Source organism: Talpa europaea (genome assembly GCF_964194135.1).
Source record: "Talpa europaea genome assembly, chromosome: 15".
Classification (NCBI taxonomy): domain Eukaryota; kingdom Metazoa; phylum Chordata; class Mammalia; order Eulipotyphla; family Talpidae; genus Talpa; species Talpa europaea.
The window spans coordinates 57846312-57863412 of record NC_140083.1 but is presented as its reverse complement, the minus strand read 5'-3'; the positions used below and the strand labels follow the sequence as shown (position 1 = coordinate 57863412).

At 37.6% G+C, this 17101-nt stretch overlaps 1 protein-coding gene across 1 annotated transcript in view; it reads right to left on the bottom strand.

The window, feature by feature from the left end:
- The window catches only part of PLCZ1 (phospholipase C zeta 1), a gene marked incomplete at both ends in the record, with an annotated part of 43331 nt that overhangs the window by 21951 nt on the left and 4279 nt on the right, over positions 1-17101 (bottom strand). Inside the window, 2 exons of the mRNA XM_084256016.1 lie at positions 9204-9405; positions 13494-13731. Of these exons, the coding sequence (XP_084112142.1) occupies positions 9204-9405; positions 13494-13731 (440 nt within the window). The remainder of the gene's footprint in view (positions 1-9203; positions 9406-13493; positions 13732-17101) is intronic.

The following is a 17101-nucleotide window of genomic DNA, read 5'->3' as shown; positions in this document are numbered from 1 at the left end:
TTGCACTTTTTAACTGCATACTGCTTGTTTCAGGATGTAGTGATGTACTATATTTCCATTGGTGAATAAGGTGAACAACTGTAGGTACAATTCCTAAATTGGGCTATATTTGTAGAATTCATAATGAATATATTTCTCAACTCATAGTTTTATTTACATATTTAGATTTTAAGTTGGGAAAGCACGTGGTAGCGTGGCCTAGAGGTCTAAGGCGCTGGATTAAGAATCAAAATCTAGTGGTACATATACACAATGGAATATTACTCAGCATTCAAAAAAGATAAACACATGTAATTTGCAGCAACATGGATGGCGCTGGAAGGGATCATGCTCAGAGAAATAAGCCAGAAAGAAAAAGAAAAATACAAGATGGTCTCACTCATAGCAGGAATCTAGAAAACCTAAATAAGGGACCAGGAAAAAGAATAACTGTAAGAAAGAAAAAAGCAAAATCAACAAACAACTATGAACCAGAGACACACTGGGGGGGGGGGGGGAGAGGCGGGAAAAGGAGGGATTGGGGTCAAAATAAGGGGGTTGCAATTGTATGGGGAATATAAAAATAAAATTAAAAAAATCCAAATCTATTTGTAACATTTGTTAATTGCCATGAAAGAATATCTGTTTCACTTCTCTCAGTTGACTGTCAAAGTAAATTGTCTTGCACTTTTTATCAAAACAAAATATCAGTTCTCTGGGCTTGTACCAGCAAACATTCTTGAACTCTCTGCTAGGAAAAAAAAAAAACCTACTAAAATCTCAGCTGTGGAAGAAAACTCATGCACTACAGACTAAATAATATTGATCCTTGCTATTTCTCTAGTTTTATTTTTATCACCAGATCAAGTCAACCATCATCAAACTATTTTTACTACATAGTTTGGTCCCCAGCAAAATAATCTGACAGAGTTGCACTGTTTCATACCAACCCCTGTTATTCAGAGACAGATAAGACAAAGGCATGCCTTCTCCAGTGATGTTGAGGTCACTTTCCACTATTTCACATGACTCCCCTTTTTGAATATGAGTAATGGAAACTTCTTTCTCGCTAAGTAAAGAAGTATGTCCCTTAAAAAGTTTAAGGGGCTTTTCTTGGATTAAAATATTTAATATCAGACCATTAATATTAGTTTTCCTCTCTTAATGACGAGGAAATAAAAACACAAAGAGGCTGTATCTATTCACATAATTAACAAATGAGGGAAAGGGAGAAATGATCAACATCAGAAAAATAAATATTAAAAGGCATGAATTACAATATGCCACCTCTGAAGAGTAGAGAAGTTTTGAAAGACTTGCAATAGAAAGTATATCTTCCCAAAGGGGGAGGGGGTGTCTTCCACAAGTAAGAAACAGAGGAAGAAATGCAATTAAATTCATATTTGAGAGGGGCAAGAAGAGGGGCGGAGCAACATGGCGGCGAGGAGACGCTGCGAGTAAGATCTCCCATTAAAAAAAGTTAATAGGGAGGAAAAGCGGCAGGTCCCAGTGAGAACTGGGACACGGAAGATAAACGGACAACTCCAGCAAACTGCCCGAAGAAGAAAGTTGCCATAAAAGAGGACGAGAAGGGAGGGAAGCGCAGAACCCTGCTCCCCTCCCCCGCCCACAGAGGCGGCACTCTCCGACCGGCAGAGACGAGGGAAACAACAAACCAAAACGCCCAACAAGAAAAACGGATGCAGCAAGCGGGACTGTGAGTGGAAAGGAACTATTTCAGCCACCACACCCCGTGAACGGGAGCTGAGGCGAACCCTGCAGGATCCACCGCGGAGGTGAGCTCCACGCGCCATTAAAGAGAGCCCCGCCCCCCAGGAGGAGACCAGCACCAGCACACAGCCCCGGCCGCCCGGTAAGCTTGCGCTAAAGCAGCGCTCGGATTGCAGCTGCCCAGGCCCCTGCGCCTGCGACCTAGGCTTGCGGGGAGACGGCAGAGGCCCTCCCTGAGTGAGCAGGAACAAGGTGCCCAGGCAGGGGAGCGGGATTCAAAAGGCGCCATTCCCGCGCCACTGATCTGGGCTACAGCCCGCGTCCTGGAACTGAGGGCTTTGGAACTGAGACCCGGGCGGAGGCCCTCCCTGAGTGAGCAGGAACAAGGCGCCCAGGCAGGGGAGCGGGATCCAAAAGGCGCCATTCCCGCGCCACTGATCTGGGCTACAGCCCGCGTCCTGGAACTGAGGGCTTTGGAACTGAGACCCGGGGCACGAAATTAGGGGCGTGGGTTCCCCACGACGGTGGGGCACAAGGCAGACACAGCACCCCAAAGCCGTTGAGGTGTACCCTACCATCCCCGCTCTGCTCCCTGTCCCACGGGGTGGAAAATCAGCTCCCCAAGGGCTCTAGGAGAGATCTCTGGTGCCACCTAGCGACTTGACCCCAGCACAGGCTACTGAAGGAGCTAGTGGCCAGCTGGGGAGTTAGCCCACACCGGGCCCCTTCTAAACAAGTAGACTGAGCCCACAGGGAGAGCGAGCACCCACAGCCGGGGCAGACCAGGCTCGCAGAAGAGTGTGCCTGAGACCAGAAGCGCAGGGAGTGTGTCCCACATCACCATTTTAGAACAGGGACATTTCTTCAGTAAAGACTACCTGCAGAAGGCTTCCTCAGGAGCCAGAGGTGAGCGGGGGAAGTTCGCCCACGCCAGACCCCCTCTGGCCTGCAGTCCAAGCCCAGAGGGGAGCAGGAACCCACCGCCGGGGCAGACCAGGCGCACAGGGGAGTGTGTCCCCACATCGGCATTTTAGAACAGGGACCTTTCTCCAGTAAAGGCTGCTTGAAACTGACAGATGACTCCTGGAAGAACCAGAGGGGAACAGAGAAGCCCACCCAAGATGCCGGCAAGTCCCAACAACACAGTGTCCCAACGCATACGGCAAATTAGAAAACAGACAGTAGGGAGGAGAAGAACCACACGCAACCTAGCAACTCTCCAGAGAAAAAGCACACCACAAAAAGAAAGCCAGCCCCCAGATTGCAACGACAATAACTTGGAAGAATTTCTGAGCCTTCCAGAAAGAGAATTTAAAATTGCCGTGATTAAAAAACTGACAGAAGTCATAAAGGAAAACAATGATAAGGGAAAAATAATCAACGATCAGAAGAATGCAATTGAGTCCCTAGAGAGGGAAAACAATGGTCAGAAGAAAGAAATTGAGTCCCTAAAGAGGGAAGTAAAAGAAATGCAGGAGATCAAAGAATTAATGGAAGAACTAAAGAATTCTGGGAAAAGCAATGAAAGCAGAATAGATGAAATGGAAGAACGAATAAGTAATCTTGAAGACACAGAAATAAAAAGAACCAAAACAGAAAAGGAAAGAGAAGTACGAAGGAAAAAGAACGAAGAAAGACTTCGGGAACTATCTGACTCCATGAGGAAAGGAAATATAAGAGTTATAGGAATACCAGAAGGAGAGGAGAGAGATGTAGGAACAGAGAAAATATTCAAAGAGATAATTGAAGAGAACTTCCCAAATGTGAAGAAGGAGCTGAAAATTGATATACAAGAAGCAAGAAGAACACCAAACTTCCACGACGAAAGGAAAAATACAGCAAGACACATAATAGTAAAGCTCCCAAGAATCCAGGACAAGGAAAAAATAATGAAGCTGGCAAGAGGGAAGAAACAGATAACATTCAAAGGAAAACCAATCAGGCTGACATCAGACTTCTCCGAAGAAACACTACGGGCAAGGAGAGAGTGGAGGGACATAGTCAACAGACTCCAAGAAAACAGATGCCAACCAAGAATACTCTATCCCGCAAAGCTCTCCTTCCTCTTTGAAGAAAGAATATGGACCTTCCCAGACAAACAGAAACTCCGGAATTTCATTGCAACTAAACCCCCACTCCAAAAAATACTACAAGGAGTCCTAAAGCCAGAACCTCAGAGCGACGAATAACAATGAAAGAAGGACAAAAAAAAAAAAAAGTTATTAAAAGAATAAATAAATAAAATCAAAGGAAAGACAAACACAATGGCAAATACAGATGTTAACATATCAATATTAACTCTAAATGTAAATGGACTAAACTCTTCAATAAAAAGACACAGAGTTGCAGCCTGGATTAAGAAACAAAACCCAACCTTTTGCTGTCTCCAGGAAACACATTTAGCTACAAAAGATAAAAATAGGCTCAAAGTTAAAGGATGGAAAACAATCCTACAAACAAATGGACCAAAAAAGAAAGCAGGAACAGCTATACTTATATCAGATAAAACAGATTTCAAATTCAAAAAGATAAAAAGAGACCCCAATGGTCACTACATTATGATCAAGGGGACAATACTTCAAGAAGAAATAACACTCATTAACATATACTCACCAAACGAAGGAGCACCAAAATATATCAGACAACTGTTGTCCTCTCTGAAAACAGACATCAGAGAAAACACATACGTAGTGGGAGACTTCAACACACCACTATCAACAATGGATAGATCAACAAGACAAAAAATAAGTAAAGAAACCAAAGCTCTAAATAAAGACCTAGAGCAATTGGGCTTAACAGACATCTATAGAACACTAAACCCCAAAAAAATGGAGTACACATTTTTCTCAAGCGCACACGGATCATTCTCCAGGATCGATCACATACTGGGGCACAAGACAAATATCAACAGATACACCAAGATTGAAATCATATCAACCATCTTTTCTGACCATGAAGGCATCAAACTAGAAATAAACCATAAAAAGAAGGCAAGGAACTTTCCTACCTCATGGAGATTAAAAACCACACTACTGGAAGACCATTGGACTAAGGAGGAGATCAAAGAAGAAATTAAAAAATTTTTTGAATTGAACGACAAGGAGGACACCAATATCCTAAATGTATGGGATGCAGCAAAAGCAGTAATAAGAGGAAAATATATAGCAATAGAAGCTCACATCAAGAAACAAGAAAGAACGCAAAGAAACAACCTAATCTCGAAGCTCAAAGATCTAGAAAAAGAACAACAAAAAAACCCCAAAACCAGTAGAAGAAAAGAAATAATAAAAACCAAAGCAGAAATAAATGAAATTGAAACTAAAAAAACAATCCAAAAGATCAATGAAACCAAGAGCTGGTTCTTTGAAAAAATCAATAAAATAGACAAACCCCTAGCCAGGCTCACAAAGGAAAAAAGGGAGAAAGCACAAATAAACAGGATCATCAATGAAAGAGGAGAAATCACAACGGACACAGCAGAAATCAAAAGAATAATCAGTAACTACTATGAACAGTTATATGGAAACAAGTTTAACAATCTAGAGGAGATGGACAAATTCCTACAACTCTACAATCACCCAAAGCTAGATAAAGAAGAAATAGAACACCTAAACAGACCAATTACAATTAGCGAAATTGAAATGGTAATCAAAAACCTCCCCAAAAACAAAAGCCCAGGACCTGATGGATTTACAAATGAATTCTACCAAACATTCAGAGACGAATTAGTGCCTATCCTTCACAAACTCTTCCAAAAAATTGAGAAGGAAGGGACAATACCAAACACGTTCTATGAAGCCAACATTACACTAATACCAAAACCGAACAAGGACAACACAAAAAAGGAAAACTACAGGCCAATCTCCCTAATGAACACTGATGCAAAAATCCTGAATAAAATTTTAGCTATCAGAATCCAACAATGTATCCATAAGATAATTCACCACGACCAAGTTGGATTCATTCCAGGGGCACAAGGATGGTTTAACATCCGAAAATCAATCAACGTTATCCAACACATCAACAAAAAGAAATATAAAAACCATATGATAATATCAATAGATGCTGAGAAAGCTTTCGACAAAGTGCAACACCCATTCATGATAAAAGCCCTTGAAATTCTTGGGATACAAGGAACATACCTCAACATCATAAAGGCCATCTATGACAAGCCAACAGCCAGTATCATTCTCAATGGTGAAAAGCTGAAAGCAATTCCATTAAGATCTGGAACAAGACAAGGATGTCCACTCTCACCATTGCTTTTCAATATAATACTGGAAGTCCTAGCCAGGGCAATAAGACAAGAGAAAGACATCCAAGGAATCCAAATAGGAAAAGAAGAAGTCAAACTATCACTATTTGCAGACGATATGATATTATACATAGAGAACCCCAAAAACTCCACAGAAAAGCTAATTCAACTCATCAATCAGTTCAGTAAAGTGGCAGGATACAAAATCAACACACGAAAGTCAGTAGCCTTCCTATACACAAACAATAAATCTGAAGAAGAAGAAATCAAAAAGACCATCCCTTTTGTTATTGAAACAAAAAAAATCAAATATTTGGGAATAAATCTAACAAAAGAGGTAAAGGACCTATACAAAGAAAACTATAAAACACTGTTAAAAGAAATAGAAGAAGACACAAAGAAATGGAGAGACATCCCCTGCTCATGGATTGGAAGAATAAACATTATTAAAATGGCCATCCTTCCAAAAGCAATATACAGATTCAATGCTATTCCAATCAAAATTTCAATGTCATTCTTCAAAGAAATAGAACAATTATTGATGAAATTCATATGGAATCACAAAAAACCCCGAATAGCCAAAGCTCTCCTGAAAAAAAAAGAAGGGAATGGAGGCATCAGACTCCCAGACTTCAAACTATACTACAAAGCCATAATCATCAAAACCGCATGGTATTGGAACAAGAACAGACATACAGACCAATGGAATCGAATAGAAAATCCAGAAATAAACCCACAGGTTTATGGTCAACTAATCTTTGACAAAGGAGCAAAGACTATGCATTGGAGCAAAGAAAGTTTGTTCAATAAATGGTGCTGGGAAAACTGGGTCGCTACATGCAAAAGAATGAAGCTTGACCACCACCTCACACCATACACAAAAATCAACTCAAAATGGATTAAAGAACTAGACATAAGACCTGAAACCATAAAATATATAGAAGGAAATATAGGCGAAACACTACGTGATTTGCATATCAAAGACATCTTTACAGACACATCACCCAAAGCAGTGATAGTGAAGGCAAAGATAAACAGCTGGGACTATATCAAATTAAAGAGCTTCTGCACAGCAAAAGAGACAATAACAAAAACAAAGAGAAACCCCACCAACTGGGAGAACATTTTTGCACCCAACACTAATGATAAAGGACTGATCACAAAAATCTGCAAAGAGCTGATGAGTCTCAACAACAACAAAGAAAATAATCCAGTCAAAAAATGGGCAGAAGAGCTTAAAAGAAACTTCTCTGAAGAGGAAATGCAAATGGCCAACAGGCATATGAAAAAATGTTCAACATCACTTGTCATCAGGGAAATGCAAATCAAAACTACCATGAGATACCATCTTACACCAGTGAGAATGGCACATATTAAAAAAACTAGCAACAACAAATGTTGGCGAGGGTGTGGAGAAAAAGGAACTCTTCTGCACTGTTGGTGGGAGTGCAAACTGGTCCAACCACTGTGGAAAGCTGTGTGGAGATTTCTGGACCTACTAAACATAGAGCTTCCATATGACCCAGCAATTCCACTCCTAGGTATTTACCCAAAGGACACAGAAACATCAATTCCAAAGAACACCTGCACCCCTATGTTTATAGCAGCACTGTTTACAATAGCTAAGCTTTGGAAACAACCCAAATGCCCAAAAATAGATGACTGGATCAAGAAGATGTGGTACATATATACCATGGAATATTACTCAGCATTCAAAAAAGATAAACACATGCAATTTGCTGCAACATGGATGGCGCTGGAAGGGATCATGCTCAGCGAAATAAGCCAAAAAGAAAAAGAAAAATACCGGATGGTCTCACTCATAGCAGGAATCTAGAAAACTTAAATAAGGGACCAGGAAAATGAATAACTATAAGAAAGTGAAAATCAAAATCAACAAAAAACTATGAACCAGAGACACTTTTAGGGGGGCGGGGGCGGGAGGGGAGGGATTGGGGTCAGAATGGGGGGCTGCAATTGTATGGGGAATATAACAATAAAATTTATAATAAAAAAAAAAAAAGAAAAAAAAAAATTCATATTTGATTTTTAGTTTGGAATAGTTCTGAGAATGCAAAAATTTTCTGTATTTCTAAACTAAAATCTATATTATATTTTTAAAAGAACTAAAGAAATAAAGTATGAGTAGAACTTTCTAGAATGAAAATACGGTCACGAATTAGACTATAATTACAGAATTTTAAATGGATACATTACTGAGTTTAGACTCCTGAATTAGATTTTAAATAGTGAAAAGTAGTATTTATTTGTAAGTTTAATATTATGGGATTATTAGATACCTTTTCTATGGTTTTAAGTAATATCCTATCACATGGCTTTGAATACCACCTATATTCTGGCAACCTCCAATTCTATTTTCCCAGCCTGGATGTCTCTTCTAAGATCCTGACTATCTGATACATGTAACTGACTATCAGACCTAGCCCTTTGATAACCAATTAATATCTCAAATCGAACTTGGAAACCACTAAACTCTTGCTGCTGACTCACAGCCTACAATGTCTCCTCTCTCAGGCTTCACCACTATGTTTTTCTTAGGCTAAAATAGTTTGATATTTTCTTTTCCCCATTCCTCTCTTCAAATCGCCTGATTAGTGTTGTTGGCTCAACTGCTTTAAAGTATTTCAAATTCAACCACTTATTCAACTACCACCTCAGGAATTCACCATCTAAATAATCATCATCACTTAGGCTACTTGCAAGATTTTCCCAAATCATTATCTACCTCCACACATGCACCATGAATCTCTACACTATGGTAAAATGTAAAACAATTATGACATTATCCTAAAGATCCCTCCAATGGCTTCCCAAAGCATCTGGAATAAAATCCATTCTCCTTTCCATAGTCCCTGAGACTGTCATAAACTGATCATCAAACTCACCACCTTTCATCCTCCATTTACATGGTTCCAACCACATTTGCTGTCTTGCTCTCATTTAAATATGCCAAGCACTTACAATTTAGTCTACTTAGCATGCTCTTCCTACCAGATCTTTCTGAGGTTTCCTCTTATTCATTACTTAGACCACAATAATGTCATCTTCTGAGAAATCTTTTCTGAACCTTTAATGTGACACCCTCCAACCCCAGAGTTACTTCCTATTACATTACCCTAGTTCATCTTCTCTATATGACCTGTTAGTCCATGAAATTATCAACATATACTTAAGATCAATTAGCCCCATGATTTCTAAACCAAATCAAAATAAATACCTTATATATCCCCAAAGATCACTTGGTCCCAGAAATTGGCCAGATACCAAGTATGTATTATGTGAACTTGAAATAAAATAATCATTTAATGGATGAGTCATGTCCTGGTAAACTTTCTCACATTCATTTTTAAATAGAAGACATTCAGGTGAACCAATGTATCTTGTAAAACCTTCAAAGGACATCTGGCGTGCTTTCTTAACTGTAAAAATAAATTTAAAAGGATACAGAAATATTATTAACTGCATAAAAAGTACATCTCATTTTAAAATTTATTTGGTAACAGTACATTTCTAAAATATGCATCTATAATTAATGTCAATGCTAGTCCTAATTTTTCTTTGGAAAAACAATTTTTAATGAATGCTCTTAGTTCTATCTAAACATAATAATGTGCCATTTAATAAGTATCTGATTTTTAAATGTTATGTAAAACATATATGAGAAGACTAAATATATTATAGATCAATAAATCTTAAGAAATTAAACATCAAGTGAAACAGCACCTCCATCAAAGAACAGAACATTATAGCCTGCTTCTTGCTAACTTTACAATCTCTCTCCCCCACTCAAGTGGGGTCTGGCTTCTAATAGCATAGATTAGTTTTTTCTGGGTTTTGTGCTTTGTATGAATGAGTTCATACAGAATGTATTTTTTGTGGCTAGTTTATTTTGCTAGTTATTGTTTCTAGGATTTATTCTCTTTTTATAAAAGATCTATTTATTTATGCCCACAAGAGCTGGGGTACAGGCCAGAGGTGTGGGGGGTGAGGGGATCCACCAGACACAGAGTGAGGAACAGAACAGGCAGATCAACCAAAGTACACTGCGGAGGGGAGCAGGGGGTGAGCCAGAGAGGTCTGCTATGCCATGTGGGTTGCTCCCTGGCTGGCCAGGGGTTCAAACTCATGCTGCAGAACCTGCAGACAGCTTCATAGGTTGCGTCTTAACCCCCTGCACCACCAGGAAGGCCCTCTGGGATTTATTCCTAGAATTACATATAATTCAACATTGTTTTTTCCCGTATAGTATTGTATTCCACTGCATGTGTGCACCATAGTGTACTTACTTATTTACTATTTACTATTTACTTATTTACTATTCTACTCTTGATGAACATTCAGATAATTTCCAATTTGAGTCTATTGTAAAGAATATTGTTATAAGCAACCAATATTTGTCCTTTAATGGAAATATGTGCACATTTCTGTAGGATGCATGCCTACAAATGGAATTGCTGGGTTGTTTGCATATTACCATTTTTAGTAAATTATCTCTGAATTTTTTTTACTGAATTCTTTATACTCAGCATGATATTCCAAAATTATTTTCTAAGCAGAATACTGGCTCTGGATTCTGAGTAGAATCCATCTGCTTATAACAAACATGTTAGTTAACCTTTTGCTATCTTTGGAACGATGGTGATCATAGCATCTATTCCTATATACTAGCTCTATAAATGTTATTTGCTGTTTTTCTTGTGCTTGAATTCAGTTTGTCTCAAAATAAAAGTTGGTGTGAGTATTCACTTTAGTGAGAAATCCTTGGTAAAGATTTTATTTCTGGGAATTTGTACTACAGAAATGAAGAGTCACACTAAGATTGATGTGCAAGAATGCTCACACTAGCATTATTTATAAATGCAAATTAAATGAGAGAAGGAAACAAATGAAAACTCAAAGCATGATACAATACTAAGTAGCCATTTAAAATAATGTATCAGAAAAAAAACATGCAGTGACATAAGGAAATGTTTATGACATTATAAAAGTGAAAAAGTCACCATTTGAGATGCTATTACAATTTTGCTTTTAAAAAAATAAATACTAGGGGGCCTCCCCTGGTGGCGCAGCGGTTGAGGCTGGGCTGCGAGGCTGCCCACAGCCTCCGCAGTGCCGGTTCGTTCCCTGGCAGCCAGTGAGGGTCCCACAAAAAAAAAAAATGCTAGGAGAAAATACATAAAATGTATATAGGCATGCAAGCTATCTCAAAGTCATGCACATTTAGGAATATATGGGGGAAGTTCATCATATATTGTAATAGTAAGGATTTGCATAAAAATATTCTTCAGCGTTTGCCATACAGTCCTTTTGAACTATTGAACAATGAATTAAATATCTTGGTAATAGAGTAGAAAAATTAATTTTTGACCCTAAAAACTACCAGATTGAGATGAGAGTTAATCTCTCAGATTTTTAAAAGCCTCATTTGGTTTACATTATATTCCAATGTGAGATGAGATTGAGGAACTTGGAAGCATTTGGGACTATAAGAACATAATTCAAACAGGCCTTAATAAGTTTCTAATATTTTCAACAGTCAGGTAAATGAAAGTATGTGATGCAGGGAAAGTTTCAAAAAATGGAAAGGTTGAATACTGTGATTTTATAGTTAAGTGCAGACACAATTTTAAGATGTCACTGCCACCATGTCACATTATCCCTTTTAATTTGCCACCTGCAAATAACAGTGCCAAAGGAAAAAAAAAAAGTTTGAATAGCCCCTAGATCAGCACTACTGAAAGTGCTTGTCTGTGAACTGGTTGTTTCCAGTCAGGGAAGACATAAAAAGCTTGAAGAGTTTGAGCCAGAACATAAATCAAGACTTCCTTAGAGAGTGCTAAAGGTGTTTTACATTCTCACGCAAGCTCTTTATCTTGCTGCAAACCTGCAAAGGTGTTTAGTGATCAGCCCAAACCTTACTAACACTGCATTTGATCTTACCACCACAATGCTTAAAGCTTACATGACAATGAATCATGAAGCCAAAATGAAGCCAAGACTCAAGAAGATTTGATCCCTGCCTATCGCTGCAAATTCACCTTGCCCTCTCTCTCAAACTTCTAAACACACTGTGCTCCTCCTGCTCCCTGAATTCTCCAATTCAGGTCCAATACTTCTCTCAACTTCAGACACTTCTCCCACTTTGGCGCATGACTGGTTCTGTTTTGTCACTTGGGTCCCAGCTCAAAAATCACATCCCTAGTGGCGCAGCGGTTGAGGGCTGGGCTGTGCCGGCGTGGGTCCCACATGGCGCATAGACCTCTCCTGTGGCTCCCGCTGCTCCCCTCAGCAATGTATTTTGTCAGTCTGTCTGTTCTGCTCCCTGCTCTGTCTCTGGTGAATTCTCTCACCCTCCTGTGCTTCTGACTATACCCAGTGCTTGTACAAATAAATAAATAAAACTTAAAAAAAAAAAAAAATCACATCCTCAGAGAAGGCCCTCCTAAACGCACTACCTGAACTGGACCTCCTAGGTGTTTTACTATCACTTTCTCTGTTTTAATTTTTTTCACAGCTACTCAGAATTATCCTTTTATATGTTTGTCTACTCTCAATCATCCCCCAGTCACCATCAGGAATATAACTGTCTTGTTTTCCACTGTATCCATAGCCCCTAGAACCATATTTAGTAAAATAAATAATTCTTTGAATAAATTATAATTACTTGATTAAGTTAGGCATACAGAGGAATAAGCTCGGTTTTGTTAGGCCCTATGTAATGATATGTCAGTAGGAAAATTAATGAATCTTCAAAAGCAGATCATGGCCTTTCATATATCCATTGTTAAATATTTTTATCTATCCTATTGATTTCAGTAAGGTAGACAATGTGCTTTAACAGTGCTTTTTATATTATTATGTGTAATTTCTTATGTATTTATTATTTTATATAAAAATGAGCATAAGTGAAAAAATTGAAGGGTTTTATCCATTGAAAAATGGACCAAAGATCAAAAATTTATGACATCTTAATGTCAGGTTCATTTAATGTAAGCCAAGCCAAATGGCTGCATTCAAAAATGAAGGAAAAGCAATTTTATTGCTTTTTTAAAAAGTTCATAAGATGTTGTAGACAATTATGCAGACAGTAGAGAAACTGGTGAGTTTGTAATACTTTCTTTCCTAGAACTGCTACCAATTAGTTCATTTAATTGCCATATTTTTTTCAGTAATAAAATGCATAAACATGAAAGATGTCTGTAATGGGTTTTATATTAGCAATGATTGTCAAGGCACTTCCTTCCATTTCATGCAACAGAACTCTCATGCTGTCCACACCTAAGTTCATCTCTGAACACCTAAGGGATATACAGAAGCAATTAGAAGAAACGGGCTGGATGGCGCTAAAGGAAGAAAGTCATGGTCACACAATGAAGCTTTCCTAAAGGGGAAACACAAAAATAAAACTGAAGAAATATGACCGAGCCAGAAATTTGAAAATGATAATTATAAGTCATAAAGTACTTTGCATATAAATATTTGATAAAACTTTGAAATACATGCATACCTTCTTCAATAGGCTCATATTTTTGAATGATCTCAGAAGCATTTTTACTGCTTTTATTGCTATCAAGTAAAAACTGCTCTTGTATCAAAAATTTGACCAGATTTCCTTCAATTAGAAATTTCCTGTTTTCAGCATATGTGTTGAAAATCTCAATAATTTCTTCTCTGTGTGTCAGAACTCGATAAATTGCTCTAAATTCTTCTATGGTAATTCTTCCTTGCTTCAGTCTGTCATTATTCTACTAAAAAAAAATGACTGGTGGGTTCACATTATGAATATAAAAAATACACAGAATGAATGAGTATTTGTGTTAATATATATATAGCTTCTTAGGTTTAAAAGATAAATCATACATTAGATTTTATTTAAAATAAAATTTATAAAATTGCATGAAATTACATCAAAGTTGGGAAAAGCTTGGTGTCTCATCCCTACTTGAAATTCAGTGACTATATCAGGAGTGGAAGGAGGGATGGGGAAGGTGAAATCTAAGGTTGTCTTATGATTATAAAATTATTCTATTCCACTCTATTTCTTCACTTTCTTAAGGGCAGTATGGGATCATATGCCACCAATATACAGCCAATACCATAGTTCTCAGAGTATTTACTAAACCCATTTAAAATTATTGTGGACTAGAGAAACTGCAGTGGTATTATAATGCCTTGAGGAAGCGCAACCTGAGTGATCATAGGGTAGGAACAAACAAGATATGTTCCAATGAAAATGAGTGAATTCATCTGGCTGTTCAGGAAAAGTGTTTGAACTTTATGAGCTAAAGAGAAGAAAGTGGGCTGGGCCCAGTTATTTAAAGAAACAGAGCTACTATGAGGTTCCAAGCAGGAAATAGCTAGCAAAAGTAGAACTTCAGCAGGATTAATTGTGTGTTACTAATTGGAAGATATGGAGAACTACAGGTCGGGGAACAAAGATGATGCATTCCAAGTGGGAAGTGGTGAATAAAAACAAAATAGGTATCAGTGAAATTATTAAGGGAGAAGTCAGAAGAATTCAACACATTAAATTTTAGTTGCATGAGAGAGAGAAGTCAGGACTGTCTTGAGTGGGGGTAGGGGAGAGTTGGAATAACTAGCAGAATCACTTACAAATAAAAACTGAGGCAGTCAACTAATCTAAATCTTTACTCTTATTACATTATAAACAGCTTGAATACAAACAGCTTGTGTTGCAGGGGGTATTGTGGTGAAAAGCTGACAATTTGGAGACAGACGGAGCTTACATATTCCTAGCTCCAAAGTACATGGAACTTCAGGCATATAAATTAAATTCTCTGAACTTCCCAGTCTTCATCTGCAATGTGGGGATAGATATCATTACCTACAGGATACCCAGGATGCTATGAGGACTGGGGGTATACAATAAATGCCAAGTCTAGATATGAATGTATTGTTTTGTCTTATCAATGTTTGCTTCCCTCATACCATCTAGCCTAGTGTCTTATATTTTGATGTTTTCCTATAAAGTGAATCCTTAGGGTACCACAGGGAATGAACGTGCTGGAAATGATCTCTTTATTTCATGAAAAAATTTCAGTGGCAATTACCAGGTAGTTTGATATAAAGGAATCAAGAAACAATCTGAGTTGAAAACCAAATGTGAAGAGCAGCATGTCAGTTCAAAGTGGAGGATTAATCCATTTACATGGAGGAACTTGAAGAAGCAAAGACTGAAATTAAAGGCCAAAGTGGGAAAGAGATGGAAATATACTAGATAGAAAAGGTGGAATATGTAGTTAAATGAAAAGCTGGAAAAGCAGTGTCCATGAAACAATAATAGCTCCTTGAAACTATGTGATCTGAAAGTAATCCACAGTATCAGTGTTCATAGTAAACTTAAAAAGATTCAACTTACTCCTTTTAAATTCTGGATTTTTAGGTCCATAGAAGTGAATATTACAGAATTGTTTTATTTTAGTCCCATCCTGTCATGAGACCTTCAGCAAGTCAACAAAAAACAATATGTAACCGTCATTCCTAAAAATTTTTAATAAAACTATCTAAATTCAAGACAACAGTTCTACAGAGTAACAGCAGAAAATAAAATATGCCTTATTCACTAAGTAAAGAAAGTTCTATTGCTTTCAAGCAGAATATAAACTACTTGACCAACTGAAATGTTTTACTGTGGCAAACAAAGAGACAGTCCTTGACTGGCTAACCCCCACAGTCCCAGGACAAGTTATGGAGGGAGTATACAGATAAGTCCATGTTCCACACCTTTAGAACAGTAAGTTTTGGCACGCCCTCGGTGATTGGGAGCCACAAGAATGAAGAACACTGCCTGGACATTCACAAAGGATTGAGATCCAATCAAGAGGAAGGGCTGAATTATAAATAAAGTTGGAAATAAAGTTCATGTCCTACAGAAGATGACTCCTTTAAGACTGGGAGAGATGGTTGCTCTATCTAATGTATGCAAACCAACATAAAGCATAAGAAAGTCAAGGAAAAGGAACAAACAGAAGAATAGGTTCCAAATGAAAAGAAACAAAAACCTAGAAACAGACCTAATGAAACAGAGATGTTTGATTTACCTGATACACAGTTCAAAATAATGGTCATAAAAATGTTCCGAAGATGAACAGAACAATGCATAAATGAAGTGAGAATTTCAACTAAGAGATAAAAAATAAGTACCAAATAGAAATCACAGGGTTAAAGCACACAATAACTGAACTAAAAATGTTAAGAGAGTAAACAACAGACTAAATGAAGTGGGGCAAAGGCTCAGCAAACTCAAATATAAGGCAGCAAAGTTTATCCCAATAGATGGCAAAACAAAGAATTAAAAAGAGTAAGAAAACTTAAGGGATTTACAGAACATTGTTAAGTGATATGATACTCATAGGGGACTCAGAAGGAGCAGAGAGAGAGAAAAGAAAAGAAAATTTATTTGAAGAAATAATGACTGAAAACTTACCTAATCTGGGAAAAGGAACAGATTTCAAATCTAGTAATCTCAGAAAGTTCCAAATTAGATGAAACTAAGGGCCCCATGCCAAGACACATTCTAATTACACAGAATCTGGAAGTGAGAACATTTTCAAAGCAGCCCAAGAGAAAATCAACTTGTTACCTATAAGAGAAGAATCATAAAACTCTCAATAGATTTTACAGCAGAAACCTTGTAGTCCAGAAGGAAGTGGGATGCTATATTAAAGGGGCTGAAGGGAAACTGCCAACCAAGAATGCTCTACCTGGGAAAAATATCCTTCAAAATCGAGAAATAAAGAGTATTCCAGACAGGCTATAGTTTGAGTTCATAGACTAGCCTTTCAAGAAATTTTGAAGTACTTCTTCAAGTTGAAATAAAAGGATGGTAATTAGTAACAAAATAATAAGGTATAATTATCTTTTGTAAAGGTAAATATAGAAACTCAAAATTGATGTATTGGCAGTGGATAAATCATTAATAAATATAAAATAAAAATTAGAAAAAAGTAGTAAAGAACTCTAACTACATTAATTTGTTTATGGAATCACAGAACAAAAAGATGTAAAGTGTGTCATCAAAAAATTAAAATAAAGGAAGGGGAAAGTAAAAATGTAGCACTTCATAGCCTAAATTAAATAGATTGTCTTCTGTAA